The sequence below is a fragment of the Microtus ochrogaster genome, chromosome 4 (genome assembly GCF_000317375.1).
Source record: "Microtus ochrogaster isolate Prairie Vole_2 chromosome 4, MicOch1.0, whole genome shotgun sequence".
Lineage (NCBI taxonomy): Eukaryota > Metazoa > Chordata > Mammalia > Rodentia > Cricetidae > Microtus > Microtus ochrogaster.
In genome coordinates, this window is record NC_022011.1 from 18,896,589 (window position 1) to 18,918,135 (window position 21,547).

The following is a 21,547-nucleotide window of genomic DNA, read 5'->3' on the forward strand; positions in this document are numbered from 1 at the left end:
TCCCAGTTTCCAACAAAGGAAAACACACAATGTTTGGCATCTACCAAAGACTAGTGAGCATGCAAAGAGTCAGGAAGACAGAGCTCCTAATTAATAACAGTAATCAAATCAGAATTGACACAGATAACCTAGCAGAGGGTAACAGTAAGGCAAATACTTTTTGTTTTTGTAAACGTCCAGTCTATCCTTAGACTTACATTGATCTTCCTGCCTCAGTGAAATCACATGCAAGAACACTCATGCCTGGTGAAGACACACCTTAATACTGGTTTTGGTGTGCTCACATTCGAAGGTCAAATGAAATATAAATGGAACCTGCCAGATGTGAGGAATTTAGTGTCTGAGATGAAAAAAAATGCTGCTTAGAATTAATTCCTGATTAGAAAAAAGACATAAGCATAATAAACTCTTCAAAAATACTGCACCCGGCAAAGAAGAGACAAACAAAAGCACAAAACCAGCTAAAGAGATGGGAAGACCTGGACTAGCAGTAAGCTAAGAGTTAACCTCAGTGACTAATTCTGAAATAATTGAGAGTCCCTGGGATGGGGTGAGGGAGAGAAAAACCATTGATGAAATTTTGAAAATTTTGATTTTTTAAAAAAAGCCAAATTCTACAGATCTAAGAGGTCAAGAAACCATGACTCAAACTGTATGAGGGTACATCATAATGAAACGAAGATGTGATGAAACTAGCGAGAAGCGGGGCGATTCTACACAAGTCAAAACCACATAGCAAATATGGGTGACATCAAGTCGGCTATTGAAAGGCCATGTAAGAGTAGAAGTCTTAGATGTTTGAAAGAAAACAAAACTAGGCAAAAGACAAATTATGCTTCCCTAGCTCTGCACTTTCAAGCGTTAGAGCTCGAAACGACATGGCACAAAGGATCCTATCTCCTGACTACACGTGAGGCTTGTTATCAGAGAAAAATGAAAACCACCCAGCAGCCATTCTGCATACCCTTTACTGAGCTATCTGATACCAGTACTAGCAATTTTATTGCCAAGTTCATCATTGTCTCTATTAGACACAATCATCTCTAGTCATTGATAAGATCACTTGCTCCTAAAGCCCGCATCAATGAGATGCAAAGGCTAGCCTAGAAACTCTACTCAAACTTTTTCGCCACGCCCTCTTTCCAATACATCTTCCATGTTTATGTTGGGGCTTGCTGGAACCATACCACTTTCTCCCTATGTTTAGAGGAAATGAGATCTTGAATACCCCTTCCTGTACCCCCTTTCAACTTTGTTTCACCGGTAACCTACTTATTCTCGAAGCCTCATTTCAGGTTCTAGAGCTCTGGACTTGGACATCAGACCCACTTCTAAATAGGCAATAGGCGAGTGATATACTCATTTCCCTCTATTCTTTAACCCTTTGCTAGGCTGTTCAACCCTTCAAGGCATCACTAAGCAAATTACCCCTAATCCGGCACACCAAAGCCATCCTTTCTTCATGACCAAATTAATCACTAGGGGTTGCTGAGTAAAATAGTGAAACCTAAAAGCTGCTGCTGAACTCATGAACACAAACCTGCTAGACACTCTAGACACCATCTAATATAGGTACAGGCAGGCAAGAAATCAGAACTACACATCTGAGTGGGCTTGATGAGACCTACTTGCCATTTGTTGGACCCTCTGGGAAGAAAAGCAAGAAAACCACGGTCCCATGTGGACCACAGAAAGAAATGGAGGGCTGATAGTATCAATAGTTGAGGCAAATTCATGTTGAGCATCTAGAATGTCCCAGGCAGTATTGTCATAACAGCTCTGTGAATAGGGTACTTATATCCCCATTTTACAGTAGGGATAAGCAACTCAATTAAGGTCAATTTGGTGGAGCCAGAATTTGACTCAAAGCACCTGACTTGAACTCAGTTCCCCCCCTTATCTAGTGTTTCGGGAATTGTGCAATAGCAAAGAGGCACACCAACGGTTAAGCACACAGCTAGCTGGGCCCTCACTCCTTACCTAGCCTGGATTCTTGGGATAAATGTCACCCACTTACAGGTCATTTGAGGAATAAGCAAGGAAGTACATAATCTGAGGATGGTTATGTAGTTTGGTATAGAATACTTGCCCGTTAATGTTCGGGGCCCTGAGTTTAATCCCTAGATAGAAGAAAACAAAAGTTGTAATTTTACAGAGGGTTTTTCAATGCCGTACAAATAAGAAGGCAAGGGGGGTGGGGTAAAGGATAAAAGGAGAGTGGATGACTGAGAGGCAGGAGTCTGGGAAGAACAAGTGTTCTAAAGCAATGAACTCAAGAGAGCTGGAGAATAGCCACCAGGGCAGGGCTCTCATTTGCTGCTTTTCTTAGTTCCTTCTCAGGCCGAAGGATCTTGACCCAAGAGTAACATGATTCATCTGGAAGCTTTCATTCTCAGATTGATATAGGGGTCAAGAGTTGGGTTAAATAGCCATAGTTAGGGAGGGCTAACTCCTCATTGTCAGTAACTAGAAACAGAGGAAACCAACCTAACTGGCTAAAACATTTTCAAAATACGCTGCTTTAATCCCAGCATTTGGGAGGCAGAGGCAAGCAGATCTGTAAGTTCAAGGCTAGCCTGGTTTATATAGTGAGATCAAGGACAGCCAAGGCTATATAGTAAGATTCCTTCCCTCCATCTCAGAAATTCAACCAAACATGATGCTTGCTAGTTTAAAGAACTGAAAGAAAATATTTACATATAAACCCACACACTATATCTATCTTATCTACCTATCATCTATCTGTGTATGTGAGAAAGAAAAGACACACCCTTAGCATGAAGTAGAGAACGATGAACTTGGCCTCTGCCTTGACAGCCTGGAGACCACTAGCTTCTGTGCAAGCTTTGTCTGGTCCACCCAGCACCCATGTGGAGGCTGAGCGAGGACACCTGTCTTGCTAGAATTAAGGCTGCAGAGCAGTGGGCACAAACCTCTCATCCCTCAGTTTGCCTCTTGTAACTTACATTCTAAACTTGCTCAAAGTGAGAAAGCCATTAGTCTATGGGGGGCTAGGTACCAGACTTTCTTTAAAGCAAATTAGAAACAGCTATCCAATGCGCACTGCTCATGTTCTGTGGGTGGGGAGACTATTAGTTCCAAGGAAATTAATATCCACTTGAGAGTGATCCTGAAGCCTTACTGCCTTTGGGGGTAGGGGAGCTTTCCAAAGAGCGAGAGAGCGAGAGCGAGAGCGAGAGAGCACATGAGAACCTCTGGTCTCTAACCCAATTCTCCAGGTAAAATTTTACCTGTGAAAGAATTTGTAGCCTATGCAAAATAGATTCCATTGAAAACAGTGCGATCTCCCAGCTGCAATACGGAAGGCAGATACGGCTTTGGCTCTTAGCCACTCTGATCGTACTGCATGGTTTCATGGGGTTAGGGAGAGATGAGGGACACAGCTGTGCAACCGTATGCTTTGTCAGCAACATCAGAAAGAAAAGTCTCATGCTTGGGGAAATAGCTGGACTTCATTAGGGACAGTGGCCATACTTGTTTGGCACAGAACTTCGAGCACTGGCCATAGAGGCAGCTTTCTTCTGAGTCCAAGCAATGCTTGTGACACCTGCAGACTGAGATTGTAAGTTAATAGGATCGCTGCTGCCCCAGCCCGAGGGGTTGGGGAAGATTTGCTTGGCAGTAGATGTCTGGGGCCAACAGAAGGGGGTTCCTCAGTTTAACACCTTAGAAGACAAGGTTCCTGTTGGCCAGTGGCTGATACTGCACCCCTTGCAAGGACATAAGTAGCTCGTGGTGGTACCCAAGCCTGGCTGCTAGAGTTCTCTAAATTATTTATTAGCTGTGCCTAATAAATTAGAGATGAATTAAAGCTCTTTGGGCCAATCGTAGATGTGCTCCTCATTAATGGATTTTAAGTGTTATACTGCAGAATGAAGGCTTCTATCAGGAGCTTCTGCCATGTCTAGTCGCTCTCATGGAGGAATCATTGAGGCCACTGTGCTTGGGCTGCCTTGGATCCTCTTACCAGAGGCTGAGCAAGCCCTTTCATAGGTCATGGAAACTGCCAGCCACCACTTCCTTCCTTCTGCCATGACCACCAATTCCCACTTCAGTTAAGTTAAACCTAGCTCTCTCCTGACCATTAGCAAAATTCTGTTGCTTGAGGTTGTCCTGGTACCTCAAATTTTCACAGTAAAGTTTGCATTAAAAAAATTAGCTAACTACACTAACTACTGGGACTCTCCAAGGCTTGCTCTGGCCCAGACACACACCAGTACAAAGACACTGAAGAGTAATTGTGCTTTGTGTACCTTCTCATGCACCTTGGGATAAGTACACTTGGCACACACAGCCTTAAGACATTTGATAAAATTTACACTTCCCCAGCTGTGGGCATCTTTTCCGTGTAGCTCCCGTCCATGCACATAAATCTGGTAACAGACAAGAACTTTTGCTCATATTTTTTAATGTATCACAATGAGCAGGAAACATACTTGATGAAATATTTTCAAAGGAGTATATTCAATTACCATCTACAATCAACTTAACTATGACAACAAAGTTTTTGTGACAAATTTCTTTTTCAGTTTGAGAGTTCCTTGTGGTTCTGTTAGTCTCCATGTATTTTGGTACAGTTCGAGATCAGCGTTGTTACAGTAACAAAAAAGCTAACAAGACTACATTATAGAAAAACACCAAGAACATCATTTTTGGTTTCACTTGCTCTATTTTTTTTTTGTTTTTGTTGTTTTTGTTTGTTTTTTTGTGTTTTTTTTTATTTGTTGTTGTTGGTTTTTTTTTTTTTTGTACATTGCAAAGGCTGTTCATATACCTCTTTACCTCAGGGTCACGTTCATTTATGCTTTCCTTCCTACCCAAACTTGCCCCCTCCCCCCCTGAAGAAAGTAAACAAACAAAACAAACTAGTCAAAGCTTTGTTTCACAGTGGGCAGTATCTCAGCGCCAACAAACAACCAACTCAATTTTATGCTTCTATTTAAAATGTTTTAATTTAATTTATTATTTAAAAAAAATATATGTCCATGAACATCAAGTGCACTGGATTGGGTCACTGCCTTCTCTCCCGCAACTTCCTGCCATGCCTGATCACTCAGGTTTCATCGTGTGCCGCCTTTTTTAGTTTATTTTCAGTTGTGTAACACTTTGGCCACATTCACCTCTTTAAATAGCTTTTAACTAAAAAAGCAAACTAAGAAAAACCCCAACTTCCTAGATGCAGTGTGTGTGTGTGTGTGTGTGTGTGTGTGTGTGTGTGTGTGTGGTTTCCTTTCTTAAACTTATGGGAGGGATAGAGAAAGGATGGATGAAATAACTTCAGATTCTGACAGGTATCCAGGTGCCTCATGCCCAAGAGTGTCTAGCACCAAGTCACACCATGAAGGAACTGGGCGGTGGGGATGGGGAGATATTCATGCCAACAACGAAAACAAACCAAAACCCCAAAACCGAAGTGCCAATAGAAGTTAGGAACTAATTTTAAAAGTGAGTTGAGACAGTCACCTCAGCTACTTGCTCCAGCAGCAGACAGGAGCAGACTCCCCGAGGGAGAGCATCTAAACGGCTGAGCACTGTAGGAAATGCATGCTTTGTCACGCTACAGGTCACAGCCACTGTGGCTGCTAGGCCACAACTCCGTGACCAGCTCTTGTTTGCCTGCTGATTTTCACCATCACTGACTGCTTCGCTATTTCTGGCTTAGTGCTGAGGATTTCTTCTTTGATGAATATACGTGTGGGTGCTGTGCCGCAGCCACAGAGGAAAGCGGTCAGTACACAAGCCACTCCAGGTTGAAACCCTCACAGATCTCCTTTGAGGGGCACTGGTGGGCAGCAGCCATTCTACCCAGCCACCTTATTGTTGCCAAACACACCCACGGGTCAAGGCATGGCACAGTGAAACACTGACAGTCACTCTGCCTCACAGAGGGAGGATGGTAGTAGCTCAAAATAGAACAAAGAAAACCATTGGGGAAGGACTGGCAGAGTTAGAAAAAAAAACAAACAAACTTGAGGTTGGGGGTGGGGAGGAAATTGCACTATTACCAAGCAATATCATTTTAAAAAACAGTTTTCGAGAAGACCTAGCAGAACGGCAGGTAAAGCTAGTGTTAAATTGTTAAATTGTATCACACAGAGAACCAAAAACAAACATTTTTCTATAGATACAGACACAGTAACATACAACAGTTAAATGGCAAAAAATATATATATATATATTTCATAGAGTTACAAACAAGATAAAATAATGGAAAACAAAAAAACTGTACAACTTTAAAATTTAAAAGTGTTCATCTCAAAACACAGGGAGAAATACAAGAATTCTTGTTTAAAGGAAATAGCTATTTAAAACAGTAAGTGTTCTGCGTATTTGTTTTTTTGACACCTTATGCTACAACTGGATACTGATAGTTACGATGGTTTTCTTTTAGTATTTCTACTTTTAAAAAATTAAAAAGGAATTTGCACTGTGCATCAGCCTAGTTAGAAATATGTACAACAGTTCAGGACCTACTCTTTCTTTAACTAAAAACAAATTCATAAAAATAGTCCCGGCTAAGAAAGAAAGGAAAGGAAGAAAAAGGAAAAATGAAAAGATTTCAGATCTTGGAATGCTCCAGTCTTTTGCAAAGTCAATGAGTGGCTTCAGCACTGGGGAAGAAGCCCAGAAGGTGGCCAACGGAACCTGGATTCACAGTCTTCAAAGTTCCCTTTGAAACATAAGGAAGAGAGTGAGGGAGGCGTTCGCACTTTGGGGGTGAGGGAGATTATGTCTGTTGGGGTTTGGCTATGAAACTGAAACAGCAAAGCATCTATTTGTCTTCAAAACTTATGTTTTAGCAGCACAAAGTTCTCCTTTCAAAGCTCAGACCGTTTTAAGATGAAGATGGGTGTGTGTTGCGTTGTGTTGTGTTACAGGGATATGGACAGTAACAGAAACACAAGTGCCTGATGCACATGGTTCCTTTTTTGCTCACTGTACACTGCTATCTGTTCTTTGTTGGCTGCACTCTGGATCACTCGCCGCTCAGACTGCCTAATACAAGGACAAAACTTTGAAGTAAAAAAAAAAAATGTGTCTTTTGGTATCTGGAATTGTCATTAACAGTTGCCTCTCTGCTTGCAGAAGAAGCACACAATGACCTGGGAACTCTTTTGTGTTACTCTTTCTTTTATTACACTACCTCTTGTTTGTTTAAATCAGAAACAAATTCTCAAGTAACAAGAACCCTTTCCCCCTTTTCTGCATCAGCAGTGAAAGGGTATGTCTTTGGATTGTTTTTTTTTTTTTTTTAAAGCATGAAATTTCTTTTTCTGAGAGAGGAAAGAAAAGACACAAACACAAAAAACCAAAACCAAATCTCTAGCCAAAAACCTCTTAGAAAGAAACACATACAGCCTCAACTACAGAAATGAATGTTTTAGTTCAAGAAATGAATATCTGAAGAGTCCACAGATCAAGGAGAGAGAGAAAGAAAGAGGAGGAGGGGCACAAAGAAAAAGCAAAGGAAGGATAAATAAAAAGCTAAACGCTCAGGGCTACCAGACACAGGTAACTAGAATTAACTGCCTTTCCAAAGTCTCAGCTCCCCAGCCAAAAATAATCTGTGAGGACCCTGGTGACCCCTAGAGTCCTCCGAAATGCTTTCTCTAGGTTTATAAAATAATTCTGTAGCACCCTCCGAGAAACGAAGGCAGCCACTTTAAGAAGGAGATGAGAGGGTGGGGGTGGGGGGGAAAGGGGAGAAGTGTAGGTGAAGCAACAGATTGCAATCTATCCACTAGGGATGAACAAGACATCAAATGAGGAGCTGTGGCTGGACCACACGAAAGCTAAGCGCACCAAGGGTTTAAGTCTACCATACTGCTTCAGCTCATCTCCAATGCCGCAATCTACTCAAGACCAAAAATGCTCATACCTACCATAAATACAGAAAGTCAGTTTTTAAAACTCATCTCTTTTAAGCTACAAGTCCTCAACACTCTGTGTGGGTTTTTTTTTTCTCTGAAGGTGGAGTGCTTAGCTTTTCCCCTTGAAATTGGCTTCAGCAGAAAAGCTATTCTTTAAAATCCCCAGAAAGCTAAAGCAGTTCACATTGTTTTTCTTGAATACTTTCTGCCCATTTTTAAATTAACAAAACAAAACAAAAAAAATCTTTTCTGGAACAAAAGAAAAAAAAACATAAAACAATGATTCTGAAAACAGAACAAAGTGTGAGCGATTGACCTGAGAATAAAAAGACATTACATTTCTTTTTCTTTTTTTTTTTTCTTTTAGCAAGCCATTGGTATCTGAGTGCTAAGCTAGCAAGACATTTAAAACTGTAACAAGGCGGAGTGCTTTCCCATACAGCGCGTGCCGGCCTCCTCTGTGCTATCAAGGTGGGGTAGTTCTCAAAAGGGGCAAATATACAAGGGGTTTAAGCTCCAACGACAATAGGCAGGCCCTGCGGACTTCAGCTTCCCCGACCAATAGTACCTTTAAAAGGACACAATGTAACAGGGGTAGGATTTGTGTTTTCTTTTTAATATTAAAAGAAAAAAAAAAGAGACAAGGATGTAAAATCACCGGCATAGATAGGTATATGGGAAAACAACCCACGCTTTTTCTTTTTTTTTTTTCCTTTTTTTTTGTTTTTTGTTTTTTTGTTTTTTTGGTTAGAAGCTTTGGAATTGCAGTTAGTCTATTTTTGAAATTGGTTTGTTATTAATTTTTTATTTAAATTCATTTGTAATTGTTCATCTTCAAAGCTTACAATCTGAAGGTGTCCGTTCCTACACTGGTCAGACCACTGTCCTTGGGGCAGCTGGGGTCTTTGGGACCCTCCACCGGGCTCGCCGGTCCGTCGGACTTTTGGCTGAGATCCGTGTCAGACTCCTCCGAATAGTCGTCTGTTGGCATCGAGGGCTGAACCCCTGAGGTGCTGCATGAACTTGAGGTAACCGTTGAAGATGAGGAGAGAGGAGGAAAAGAAGGGGGCTTTGCGGCCGAAGCCCGGGAGCCCACTGGCGGCCAAGACTTCCTGGAGGCGTGGGGGGAAGCGGACAAGGACGGGGCGGCCGACGGGGGAGGGGGGCTGTCGTTTGAGTGAGCGGCAGACTGCGAGGTAGATGCGGTGCTAGGATCGGGGAAGCAGGCAGAGTGAGGTAATAAACTAGGGTGCTCTTTGGCGTTTCTTGCTGCTCTCGTGATTGTTCTGTGTTTGTGCAAGGCCGACTCGAGATGCTGACTCAGCGCTTCCTCCCCGCAAAGCGCGCTCTCGCACGCCAGGCAGTGGTATGAGCCGCTGCCGCCACCGCCACCGCCACCACTGCCGGTGGGGACATGAAGCACCATCTCTTGCAGGTTCACCACAGACTGGCCGAAGAAGCAGAGGGACTTCAGGTGGCTCCTAGCCGCCTCCTCGTCGCCGAAGCCCGCCTGGCACTTGCGGCAGACCAACTTGTACTGCACCTTTGGAACAATGAAGGGGTCACAGAGGGAGTCCGCACTTTTGCTTTCTGCTTCTGGCTCTTCGGGGGGTTTCGGTAGAAGGGGGGACACCTCATGGGAGACGTTTTTCTGCTCTTCTGGTTTGGGGGATTCTTTGGCAGGGTCTTTGTCTGGGGAAGCAGCCCCCTGGGGGACTGGGGTTTGGCTTGCTTTGGGCTGCTGCTGCTGCTGCACTTTTTGTTGTTGTTGTTGCTGCTGCTGTAGTTGCCGCTGCTGCTGCTGTTGCTGCTGCTGAATTGCCTCCTGCAGACTCTGCTGGTATTGCTGGTACTGCTGCAGTAGTGAGCCTGGAGACAACCCCATCAGGGCCTGCGACAGGGCAGGGCTGTAGGGGAACAAGCCTTCCATGCCATACATAGGTTGCAGGTACCCGCTCTGCAGGGCGCCAGGGATCTGGGGGGCATAATAAGGAGAAAAGCCTGGTACGAAGTAAGGAAGGAACTGGCTCGTGAGCAATGCTGTGGGGTCTGAAGTCAAGGCCGCCTGCAGGGCCTGCAGCTGAGCAGGGTCCACCGCGTACTCCATGGCGGGCAGTGGGGCTGAGATGGTAGCTGTAGCCGCTGTAGGGGCCTCTCCTTTCTCCTTCTTGGGGACAGGTAGGGGTTCCCCCTTCCCTTTGTGTGCCTTTTCCTTCTCCTTTCCTTTCTCACCGTCTTTGTCCTTGCGTTGCTGTTGCAGGGGAAGCTGTGGCGTGGGTATCGGCTGGGCTGCTGGCGGTGGAGGAGGTTGCTGCACCTGTGGCTGCTGGGGTTGTGGGGGTTGCTGAGGGGCCATTGCCATGGTGGCTTGTGCTGGGGTTGGGGAGCTCAGCGAAGCTGAGGACGGTTTATTTGGTAATCCAGATGTGGGGAGGCCAGGGGAAGGAACTGTTGTGCTGGGCAGACCCATCAAGTTCGGTTTAGGAGACGTTAAAGCTAAAAGGAATGGAGACAGAAAGAAAAGTCACGGATCAGTCACTTTGAGTGGTGAGTTACACATTCAAGGTGCTGGACTTGTGCCTCTGGCACGGTCACCGATGTTCAAACCTGAAGGGTCCTGTCAAAGCCAGTGCTGTCAACAGGTGTACCCTGCCATGCTCAGGGTTGGGTGACCAAGCATGTTAACCAAGACACAGACCTGGGTCAGCTTCTGGACTTTTCCATGCCTAATATCAACACTTACTAGCTCACCTCTTCCTTGCCATGTACTTCCAGATACCATTCAATTTGTCCAGGACGAATTCGCCTGGAGGCCCCCAAACTAGCTTCTAGCAACTGGGGACTCATGTAAACCGAAAGCCATTACCAAAGTGCCACAGAGAGAAAGCCAAAGCAGGACTCCTAGCAGAGCCCCAAAGCCACAAGAACAAGCACCACACGTTCTGCACATGTCCCCATCCTGCACTATGGCAGTTGAGTGGATGCCTTAGGAGGGCAGAGAGAAGATGATTGAGAAACAACCTGCTCAGGAAAAATTGGTCCAGTGCCTTGGTTCAGTATGTCTGTGAAGCAAGACATACCACTTGCTCTTGCCTCTGTGTCAACAGTACGTAACAGGGCCAGCAGGGTTGCAGACACTCGGAGTGATACTCCCAGTTCCCAAGGGATGCGGGCCCATCCTACCCAGTGCTCAGTTTTTGCTTACTCGTGATCATGGAACTGTAACACTGGGGCCAGCCAAAGTATGGTCCTTTCTACCTTTGATCTTGCTCAATCCCAATCTATCACCATGTACAGAATATTACGCACGCCAGGGCCTAAGAGAGCATGTGCCGGAAAGAGGCAGAGTTCACTGGACAATGCATAATGCTGAGAAAAGGCGCAGACAACAGACCTCGGAACACCTCCACATTTACCACAGCTGAAAAATTAGCCGGTGTATCACAGAACACATCGCTGCTCCTCAGTATTGGAGCAGGACTGCCTTCTCCCAGAAAGCTGAGGCAGAGGTTGCAAAACAACACTGTCTTCATGGGGGAAGGGGAGGACTCTGAAGCCCAGACATGGATGGAAACTGTGTTCATTTCCAACTTGAACGATACAGTGTATCAAAACCTCCGTATTACAGAAGTGAGTAACAAGGTTGCTTCTTGTTGCTAATCCCAAGAGAGCCCAAACTTCCCTCAGTACAACCACTGAGGGCAACTCCGACTTCCTCAATGTCCACTAGGGAAGGAGGCTGGGTGAGAAGATGCAACTGGCAACTGAGAAAAGTTCAAGGCTTGTCGGATGAGCTGGTACAAGTGGCAGAGTGGGGGTTAGAAGCTCCGAGCTTAGGGCATGGCTTTCTGTGTGCTGGTAGGCAGTGGGGCCTGCTCCAGGTTTGAGGTCTGGGACCAGAGCCAATAGGAATGTCTGTGGATTGGCCCACAGCCATGTCTTCCTGCTTTCAAGAGAAAGAAAGGTTCAGGTCAGAAGGCCTTACGCATGTTCCACTGATGGACTACCAAGAGCTCCACACTTTAAGGAGGAGCACTCCCTGAAGCCCTGCTGTTTATCCGGCTCCGCACTGGCTGGACTCATACTCTACTGCCGTTAACGCTGGGTTTCTGATCTGTAAGATCAGAACTGGGCCAGGTACTTCATCCCCCTGAAACTCAGTCACTGTGGAGTCGGGCTGACCTTGTGTGGATGGCAGCTGACACACATCAGATGTGTGACCTTTGGTTCCCTAGGAGACTCCTTAGAACCTCAGCCTTCTATAGTACAAGATGGCAGGGGCTGCATGAACGGCCACAAGAAAAGACCTTAGCATCAGGCCTGGCATGTGGTAACTGCTTAGTGAACCCAAGCTCCTTCCCTCCCATGCCAGGTCCAGTGTTTTGTGAGCTGTAGTAGCTGAGGTGCTGATAGCTGGGGGACATCTGGCTGCCCTGAGGAGGATAGCTTTGTTTCTCCAGTTCACTCTGAGTGGTCAGAACCTAGGCAGCACCTACACCTGCTGACTGACTGGCTCGTATTGGGTGCTGTGGAAGAGCACCTAGCACTGGGAGCCCAGAGGCCTGGGTGGGTGGGAGTTCTGACTCTCCCTCCCTCCCCACCACCCTGTGGCTTGTTGAATGGTCTTGACCTCTCTGGGCCTCAGCTTTTTCCCATCTGTAAGACAAGGGCACCATACATCAGACATTCTAAGACTACCTTAAAACTTTTGTTGTCGGGAGGTGTTCATGTGCTATGGTGGGTACGTCAAGGCCAAAGGTCATCTATTGGGCATGAGTTCCCACCTTCTACCCTGTCAAGGTAGGGTCTCTCTTATGTCTGCCCAGCTATTTCCAGGTTAGCTAGCCCGTATGTTTCTAGGCGAATCTCCTGTTTCCACTTCTCATCTGGACTCTTGGGATTCCAAATGTGTGCCAATGCATCAGACTCTGTGTGTGTGTGTGTGTGTGTGTGTGTGTGTGTGTGTGTGTGTATGTGTATGTACATTCTGATGATCAAAATTATGCCATCAGGTTTGCACGGCAAGTGCTTTTACCCAATGAGCCATCTTGCTCATCCCGATTCTCTTATTTTCAAGCCATTATACTATTATATACTGGGCCTTCCTGCCACTGCCCTAGGCTGCAAGGATCATTCAAATGTCTGACCACTTGCCTCAATTTGCTTCCTGGCTTACGTCTTGCTGGCTTCAACATCAGTCTGTGTGATATATTTATGCGAAAGCCTTTGTCTTAATGCTTTCTTTTCTTGTTCTCTTTAGCAAGAGACTGAGAGCAGGAATGAGGAATGCAGCAGCTTATCCTCTGTTGAACACCGCTGGCATTATCAGGTTAACTGAACTAGGACTGCTCTAGGGAAGCCAACCGAAGCCTCAAGCTTCGGGAAGACGAGGCGGCCTTGTGGGGGTCTAGTGTGTGGGCTGGTTAGCACAGACCTTTGTAGAGGGGACTCACTAGCTTGTGTCTAATCCTCACAGGATGCTGGAGGAGAAGGTCCAGTTTCAGAGGGCTGCGAAGACGGGTGAAGACAGATGAGGAGGAACAAGAAAGGAACGTCTGTCGAAAGAACTGCAAAAGTTCCCATCCTTAAGAGTCCACATAAGCGGCACACGTGTGTGCCTCCAGACGAGCAAGTGTGAGGGAAGGGAGAATGTGAGGGCGGCTGAGGAGCCCTGGAGCACACAGTAGTCACCTGTCTGAGAGATTAACACTATTCTCAACAGAAGAGAACCGGCGGAGGAAGCACCCAGCACGAAGAGCGGCTTCCTGCTCTGGGAAAGGTGTGTGGGACTACACGCGTAAGGACAAGGGGTTGATTTCAGGTCTCTCCAGGCAGCTGCTACCGGGGCCAATACAGTCTCAGCTAGGCAATTCCCTGGTCTTCTATTTATAACAATTACCTATGTGGGATCATATGACCGCAAGGTTGGAAATTCCCTGGAAATTAGTATGTCAGATGTTTCTTAGCAACGGGCACCCTGAAAGTGATGTCAGAGGACATCCTCCCAAGTGGGCACTTCCATTGCAGCACAGGAGAGTCCAAGGAATCCAAGTACCCACTGGCACGGGGGAGGGGGCGGGAGATACATGGCTGGATAGGAACTGCAATAGGACCTGTCACTGTGTTTCCTTTAGGGGACTAGAGAGGCAAGCCTCCTACTCGACCACCACCCAGAGCATTGGTAACCTCATAATAAAACTGAGCGTCTGCTTACCGAACTCTGAAAACAATCACCAGGAGCAGGACCCACCTGTGTTGGATGGAGTAAAGCCTGGCAAAGAGGGGCTGTTGAGGCCGGGAAGCAACACGGGAGGAATGCCCTGGAGCGCTGGATACGTGGTAGGAAGGTTAAGAGCCTGGAGAGGGGCGTTGTCAAACATCCCTTGCTGCTGAGCTGCCAGTCCAAGGACCTCATTAGCCTTTTTAATCCGGTCCAGCTCTTGCTGAGCCATCAACTGGCGTACGGTGGCTGGGTCAAAATATTCTTTCTCCTTGTCCAGCTGGCTTCCGATGGTGTCCTTAACTTTGGAGATATGCTGCTGGGAAAAGATATGGTCGCGTACAGACAGCCTCGCGCTGTACTTGATACCACACAAAGTGCACTCTGTTTTGGGTCCCTCGTAACTCGTTTGGTTGATACCAAAATGCTTGGCCATGCTTAACTTGGACTTCTTCTCTTTCGCCCGGGCATTCTGGAACCAGACCTGAACAACTCTCTTTGGCAGTCCAATGTCATTGCCGAGGACCTCACACTCCAGCATGGTGGGTGTCCTGTAGTCATTGAAGCACGACTTGAGGACCTTCAGCTGCAGATTGGTCATCTGAGTGCGAAAACGTTTCTGCCCGGGCCGATCCCCGCCGTCACCAGATTTACCTGCAGACCCGCTGGCCCCGGGGCTTGGGGAGCAGGGGTCTGCGAGGCTCGAGGTTTCGCTATAGTCCACAGTACCTTCATTGTCATACTCCTTGCTATAAAAGCTCGGGGCTGGGCTGACCAGACCAGATGACAGTCGGTCTTCGTACTCGGACATTGCCATCATGGCCGCTTTGGTCAAGCCCTCGTTGGGTGCAGAAGATTTGGCTTCGGTCGCTATTCCCGATGCGCTGTCGTTATCGGCGTTGCCCTCGTCCCCCGTCGTGGTGTCTGTGATTGCGGTATTGACAGAGGAGCAGTCGTCATTGTCCAGCTTCGTCTGGTCGAAGTTCAGATTCACCGAGGCCATGGAGGGGCTTTCAAAGTCTTCGATCCCTTCCACCTTGATGGAGGAGGGACTGAGAAGAGTCCTGGGGGACAGCTCCATGGTTTTGCTCACAGGCGAGAGGGGCACACCCTGACCGTCGCTACTGCTTGGGGGGAGGTGGGAAAAGCTAGTTCCGTCAAAAATATCTCCCTTCATCTGGAGTCCCCCGTCACAGTCTAACAGCATGGCGGACAGGGTCAGGTTGTAGCCAGCTCTCTTGGCTTCGTGCCAGTGCCTGGACCGGATGTGAGCCTCGAGGGCAGTCTTGGCCTTGAAGAGTGCTCTGCAAAACGGGCATCTCCGGTGGGCCTGCGCTGGGCCCACAGCCCGGAACTGACCTTTCCTTTCCCGGGCTCGGGTGTTCTGAAACCACACCTGGACCACGCGCTTCTTCAAGCCCACCTCATGGGCGATGTGATCCAGCATCTTCCGAGTTGGGTTTGAGTCCAGCAGGTACTTCTGGTAGAGAATCTCCAGCTGTTCTGGTGTAATGGTCGTCCTCAGACGCTTGTCTCGCTGAGGCTCTTCTCCGCCCGTCCCGCTGTCGTTCTCGCCGGGGCTCGCGCTGGCCTTCTCCTCCAGCTTCCTCTTGAGAGTGTTCATCGTGGAGGTTGGCGTGGAAGGAGAAGTGGCTGAGCTGGCGGGGATCTGAGGTATGGCCCCCGAGAGCAGCTGGCTGGCCAGGAGGGGGTTACTGGGATCAAACAGCATGAAAGGCATATCCAACGACCTGTCCAGAAACTGCGGGTGGATGAACTGATTCTGTGCGCTCAGAAAGTGAAGCTGCTGATGCTCCTGCCAGTGCTCGAAGGATGGGAACGCCAGCTTGCACTGGTCACACTGGTAGGGGATGAGCTGAGGAGGTAGGTTTGCCAGCTGCTGAGGAGTTGATGTGTGGAGGGGCTTGAGGGGCAGATGGGAGAGCTGAGAGGGGCTGGGGCTTGACTGGGGGAGGGGGCACTGCGGAGGGGGTGCTTGTGGAGGCGGCTGCGGCAAGGAGGGGGCAGCCAGCTGTGGGAGCTTGGGCTGAGGTGCGTTAGTCTTTTGCTCTGGCTGCTCTTGCTGCTGCACCTCTGGCTTTGGCTGTCCTTGCTTCTCTTGGGTTTGGTTTGACTGTGCGCTGGGAGGGTCTGCCTGCTTTGGCTTCTCGTCGCTCGCCTCTGCTTTAGAACTGAAGGTGGTCAGTTCCTCCGTCTCCGCGGTGAGCTGCACGAATGCAGAGGGAGCTGTGCCGGCTGAGGGCGCTGGGGTGCTGTACGCCTGGGAGGGCATAGGGGTGCTGCAAGAGGAGCTGGTAGGGGTGAGCATCTCCATGGCGTCCATAGAGTCCTCATTTTGGCTGTCATCCTGCCCCTCTTCATCCTCATCCTTGTAACACAGCTTCTTTTGGTGCTTGATGAGATCAAAGATGCGCTGAAACACGAGGCTACACTTTTTGCACTGGTAATTCAGGTTGCTCGTTCGAATGTATCTGTCGTTCGTAAGCTCGCGCCGCTCTCCATCTTTGCCCTCTCCCTGGTTCTCGTAATTTTTCCTGGCTTTCTGCCGGGCGTTCTGAAACCACACCACTATGACACGGGTGGGGAGGTTCAACAAATTCGAAAGCTGCTCAAACTCATCGTCCTTCGGGTAAGCGTTGGCATCGAAGAAGTCCTGAAGGACTCTGAGCTGGTAGTCGGTAAACCTTGTTCTCGATGACCGCTTGCTTCCCCAGTACTCCTGCTTCTGGGGTTCTGGCGATGGGGGCCGGGAGTCGATCTTGAGCTCCTCCAGACTGGTGATGGGTGGGTTGCTGAAGTTATACGGGGAGTCCTTGTTGCGCTGCCGCTCCTTAAACAGAGTGTTTCTGAACCAGTGCTTGATCACTTTCTGGGGCAAGCCGGACTTGTCCGCCATCTCTTTTATCTGCTCCTCACTGGGGGAGTTGTTGATATCGAAATACTGCCGCAGCACACGGAGCTGGTCATCGGTGATCCTGGTGCGTGGCCTCTTACTCTGCTGAGGGAGCAGGGTCGGATTGAGCTGATGTTGGTACAGCTGGGCCAGATCGGCGGGCAAAGGCTCCACAGGGCCAAGCTGAGGGGGCAGCTGAGCTGGCAGAGTCTGCAGCGGCACCGTCTGCATCATCAGTGGGGAGAAGATGGGCAGCTCCATCGGCATGGAGAGCTGGGTGAGAGGCACGGAGGGCTGGGCCGGGGCAATGGTGGGTGAAGTGATGGGTGGCGCAGATGCCGGGATGGCTGGCGTAGAAGCTGGCTGGGGGGGTGCCACAGGAAGTGGGGGCGGAGGAGGAGGTGGTGGCGGTGGCGGTGGCTCTGGGGTCTGCGGCCTTAGCGGGTACAGTTTATCATAGTGCTCTCTGTATTGCTTGGCAAACCTTTCCAGCTGTTTGAAGGGAAAATAGTTCTGGTGCACATGTTCCTGATGGCTCTTTAGAATCAAGATGTTGGAAAAGAGCTTGCCACAGGAGTCACACTCAAGCTTCTCCGGGTTCTCGCCCTGCTCCGTCTTTCCGTTCTTCTTCTGTACCTTCTGCTTGTTCTCATTGTACTGAATGACCAGCTCAAAGCCAAAGTTCTCCAGCAAGGCCTTGGTAGCATTCCCTCTGGCATCTGAAGCGATGCGCGGAGGGAGCATAGACGCCTCAGAACCACCCCCTGGTGCCAACTCTTTCTTCTCTTTGGCCTTCAAGGCATCTGGCAGTGATTCCTTTGGTCCTGTGTTACCCTCTACCCCCTCCGGCCCCTCCCTCTCTCGCTGGCTTTCTTTTTCCTTTTCTTTGATGGCCAATTTGGTTTTCTTTTCGGGGTGCTGGCTTGGCTGAAGGAGGGCTGAATGACTCTGGGAAAGAGAGACTTGATTCTGCTGTTGTTGTTGCTGCTGCTGCTGCTGCTGCAGAACCTGTTGGTGGCTCTGCTGTGGGATCTGGACCTGAGCCTTCAGATCTTCCAAAAGGCCTGGGCCTGACCCCGTCAGTGTCAGAGCCCCGCTGGTCACAGGCAGGCTCACGTCCGGATTGAGCTGGAACTCTGCACTTGGGATATAGAAAGGGAAGAGCAGATGCTGCTGCTGCTGCAGCTGGAGCAATGTCTCTGTGGTCATGGGAAAGTGAGGAAGCAGAGTGGGGTTAAAAAGCTGAGACTGAATCAGGGCAGCCTGCTGCTGCAACTCCTGCTGCAAGTGCGCCTGCACTTGAGCCTGGGCCTGGGCCAGTGTCTGTGCTTGCTGCTGTTGCTGCTGCTGCTGCTGTTGTTGCTGCTGCTGCCGAGAAGCAATCATATCCGCTAACTTCTTCCGGTTGGCCTCCTTGGGCTCTGGAGGGGAAGTGATGTTGGCACTGATGGGATTCCCCAGAGGCGGCAGCCCCACACTCTCAGTGGGCACCTGGCTCAGCAGGTTGGAGCCTGGAGTCATGCCAGCACTGCTTGGGTTGGCGGTGGTAAAGGTGTTAGCACCGCTGGTGCTCACAGGACTTGGCGTGGAGGAGCTAAGGGACACACCGCCACTGTTCCCAGTCCCGTTGCTGCTGCTGCTGCCACTTGCCGCTTCTAGCTTGGCTGCTCGGGCCTTGGTTTGGTGCAGCACAGACCTCATGTGGATCTCCAGGGTGGAACTCTGGCTATACGCCACATTGCAAGTGTTACACTTAAATGGTTTGTTGTCTGGGCTGCTGGTGGGCTCCGGCTGGCCAGTTGCCGATTCTTGAAGGGCCCTCTTTAACTTATGCAGGTGGGAGACGGAATTGTAGTGCACCAGCAGGATATTCTTCTGAGTGAAAGACTCCTTACAGACAGTACACTTGTAAGGGCGGGAAGGGTCTAGGAACTTCTCCATGGTAAAATTGGGGCCTTTTCGGAAAGGCAAAGCTCTCTTTGGCTCTGAACCTGAGTCTTCCTGTACTGACCCGGAATCACTGCCTGTTGGACTCTGCTTATCCTCCAGGTCACTCTCTTCCTCCTTGTCTTCTTCAACAATAATGGTGTGGTCTTCGGCCAGGGTGGGGTCTCCCATTGCCAAGAGGTCCCCGTTGGCTAGAAGCCCGCCATATAGCTGCTGGATGTCAGCCTCACTCAGTTCCAGGTGACTTGTCTCGAGGTGTTTCTTCAGGGCCTGGAAAGTCCGGAAACTGCGCTGGCAAAGGCAGCACATGGTGGCAGCCCTGATCACGTGGTACTGAGAGTGGAGCTGCAGCTTCTCGATGGTTTTGAAAGCCAGGCTGCACTGGTTGCAGCGGTACTTGTACACGTGGCGATCTGACACAGGCAGCTGCGGCCTCTTGGCGTGCACCTCGTTGAAGTGGGTCTGGAGGGCGGCAGAGGTCTTGAAGACCTGGTTGCACCCCTTCTTCCAGCAGAGGAAGCCCGTGTCTTCTCTCGCACCACCGGGGTCGGCGGAGGAGGGTTTCAGATCTCCACTGTGCTCTGTGCTTGCAGGCGGCAAGATGTTCTTTCCCAGATCCTCTGAGGTTTCTGTTAAAAAAAAAAAAAAAAAAAAAAAAAAGAAAAAAAAAGACATGTCAAGCCCAAAGAGAAAGAAGGCTTTGTTCCCAGGGTGGCGCTCAGGGCCGTTCATCTAGCCAGGCTTTATGAATACAGGAAACACCTGACCGGGTGCCAGCATCTCTCCACAGGGCCAGATTCTAGAATGCACACAAAAACAAGGCGTGCGCGAACAGAGGTGAATAGGAGGGTACAAATAGGTTCAGTTCAGACCATGTCTGAGTCATGTCATGGACCTTCTAAATAGTATTTAGTTGACTCAGAAGCCTCAGTTTCCCAAAAGGCAGTTTGAAGGTTACTGTGATCTTCCCGGCATCCTTTACGATCACTGTTTTTTTTGTCATAAAAATTTAGCACATTAGATCTACTGTCACCTACACTAGTGCTGTCCCAAGCCGTGAGGAAGCTAACACATTTTGGGATCTCTTAAGGGCATTTAGTTTCATGTTTAACGTGACTCTTTTTTTTTTTTTTTTTTAGCATCGCTGTTTCCTGAACCCAGGTCCTTGCTAATGCAAGCAGGTAAGTATTAGTGTGGCTTTAGAATGTCAGCTCTATTCGGTAAGCAGTAAGGATCCCCCAAAATGCATTACATTTCCCCCCCTTAAACAACGAGATCATCATATCCGTAAGTGCTCTGGCTCTTCCCAGGTCACCTGGACACATCACAAGGACGAAGGCCAGGCATCTGCAGTATCAGTCTGAGATGTCCTTGAGAGTGTGTTCAAGACTCAGGAGAGCTTCGCAGAGACCTAAGAACCACTCTGTGGCCGTGACAACTGCAGGAGACACGTCAGTGGCCACGGTCCTTCCAAATGCTACGTTTACAAAAAGGCAATTCCAGAAGACTCCAAGAATGCTATGCAAAGGCAGCAAGAAAGACAACAAAGGAACCTTAAGATCTTTGAACGGCAGGTCTCTCGAGACTTGGTCCTTAACTGAGCACTCTGTGGGGACCTACGTCCCATAACAGTATCCCACGAGATCTCAGGCAGTCCTTTATCGTTAAACCATGTGAACAAACTGTCTACAGGACACATGCTAAGACCTCAAGGGTACAGGTTTTGATGATGGAGCCCCTCAGCCCTGCTCCCCTAGAATCTATTCTAAAGAATCCCTAGTCCCCTTGCCCCATAAAAATTTTGGCCCAAGAATTCATCTCGCTTCAGTCTGCAGGAATAAAAAGATGAATGTCGCTAACCAGGTGGCTTTCCTGCCTCTTCCAAACTGGAATTCCCATCGCGGTCTGGAACAGCTGCAGGGAGGAACATGCTGCTGGGCATCACCATCTCAGGAGTGGTCACCTGAGGGGGAAGAAGCAGAGAAACAAGAGGAGTCAGATCGCGGAGGGAACGGACACAAAATACGAAAGGTTTAAAAATTATTTAATAAGCAAAATTAGCCTTCACCGAGTGTTAAGCTGCCGGTGTCACTTTTCATAGCTCAGTGAAGACTCATGTTTATTAGACAGAGCTCCCATCAGTCAAAAGTGTTTCTACGGTTACATTCTGGACATAATTAGCAGTGCACACTTGAAGAATAATCTTATTATTAATATTTTTCTTTTATGCAGAATTTTGACTTTGATCACTGACAATGTTTTGTCATGGGCTGTGAAACTTCTTGTGCAACCAATTAGGTAGATAAGTTGAAAGGCCCACCTTAAGCTGCTGAAAACATAATAAGGGCCCTAATTAAATCATACCTAGTAAAGTACATGGTAATCTTGAAGCAGGGAGCATTGTAGCACTGTTTTCAAATGTATTCAGGCAAGGAGAGGAGGGGAGGCGGAGTGAAGGAAAGGGTAAGGAGAGAGGAGAACAAAGGGGGGAGGTTAGGACAAGCAGACACACCGGCACATCTTCCAGGAGGGAGGAGGTTAGGACAAGCAGACACACCGGCACATCTTCCAGGA

The 21,547-nt window shown here is 48.4% G+C and overlaps 1 protein-coding gene across 3 annotated transcripts in view; it reads right to left on the reverse strand.

The window, feature by feature from the left end:
* Window positions 1–4,412: 4,412 nt before the first annotated feature.
* Window positions 4,413–21,547, reverse strand: part of Zfhx3 (zinc finger homeobox 3) — a 628,106-nt gene continuing 610,971 nt past the window's right edge. For all 3 annotated transcript variants that reach the window (XM_026778321.1, XM_005345704.3, XM_026778324.1), the window contains 3 exons: window positions 20,834–20,936; window positions 14,143–19,602; window positions 4,413–10,388 (listed from right to left, as the gene is read on the reverse strand). In XM_026778321.1, the coding sequence (XP_026634122.1) occupies window positions 8,734–10,388; window positions 14,143–19,602; window positions 20,834–20,936 (7,218 nt within the window). In that variant the 3' untranslated portion in view covers window positions 4,413–8,733. The remainder of the gene's footprint in view (window positions 10,389–14,142; window positions 19,603–20,833; window positions 20,937–21,547) is intronic.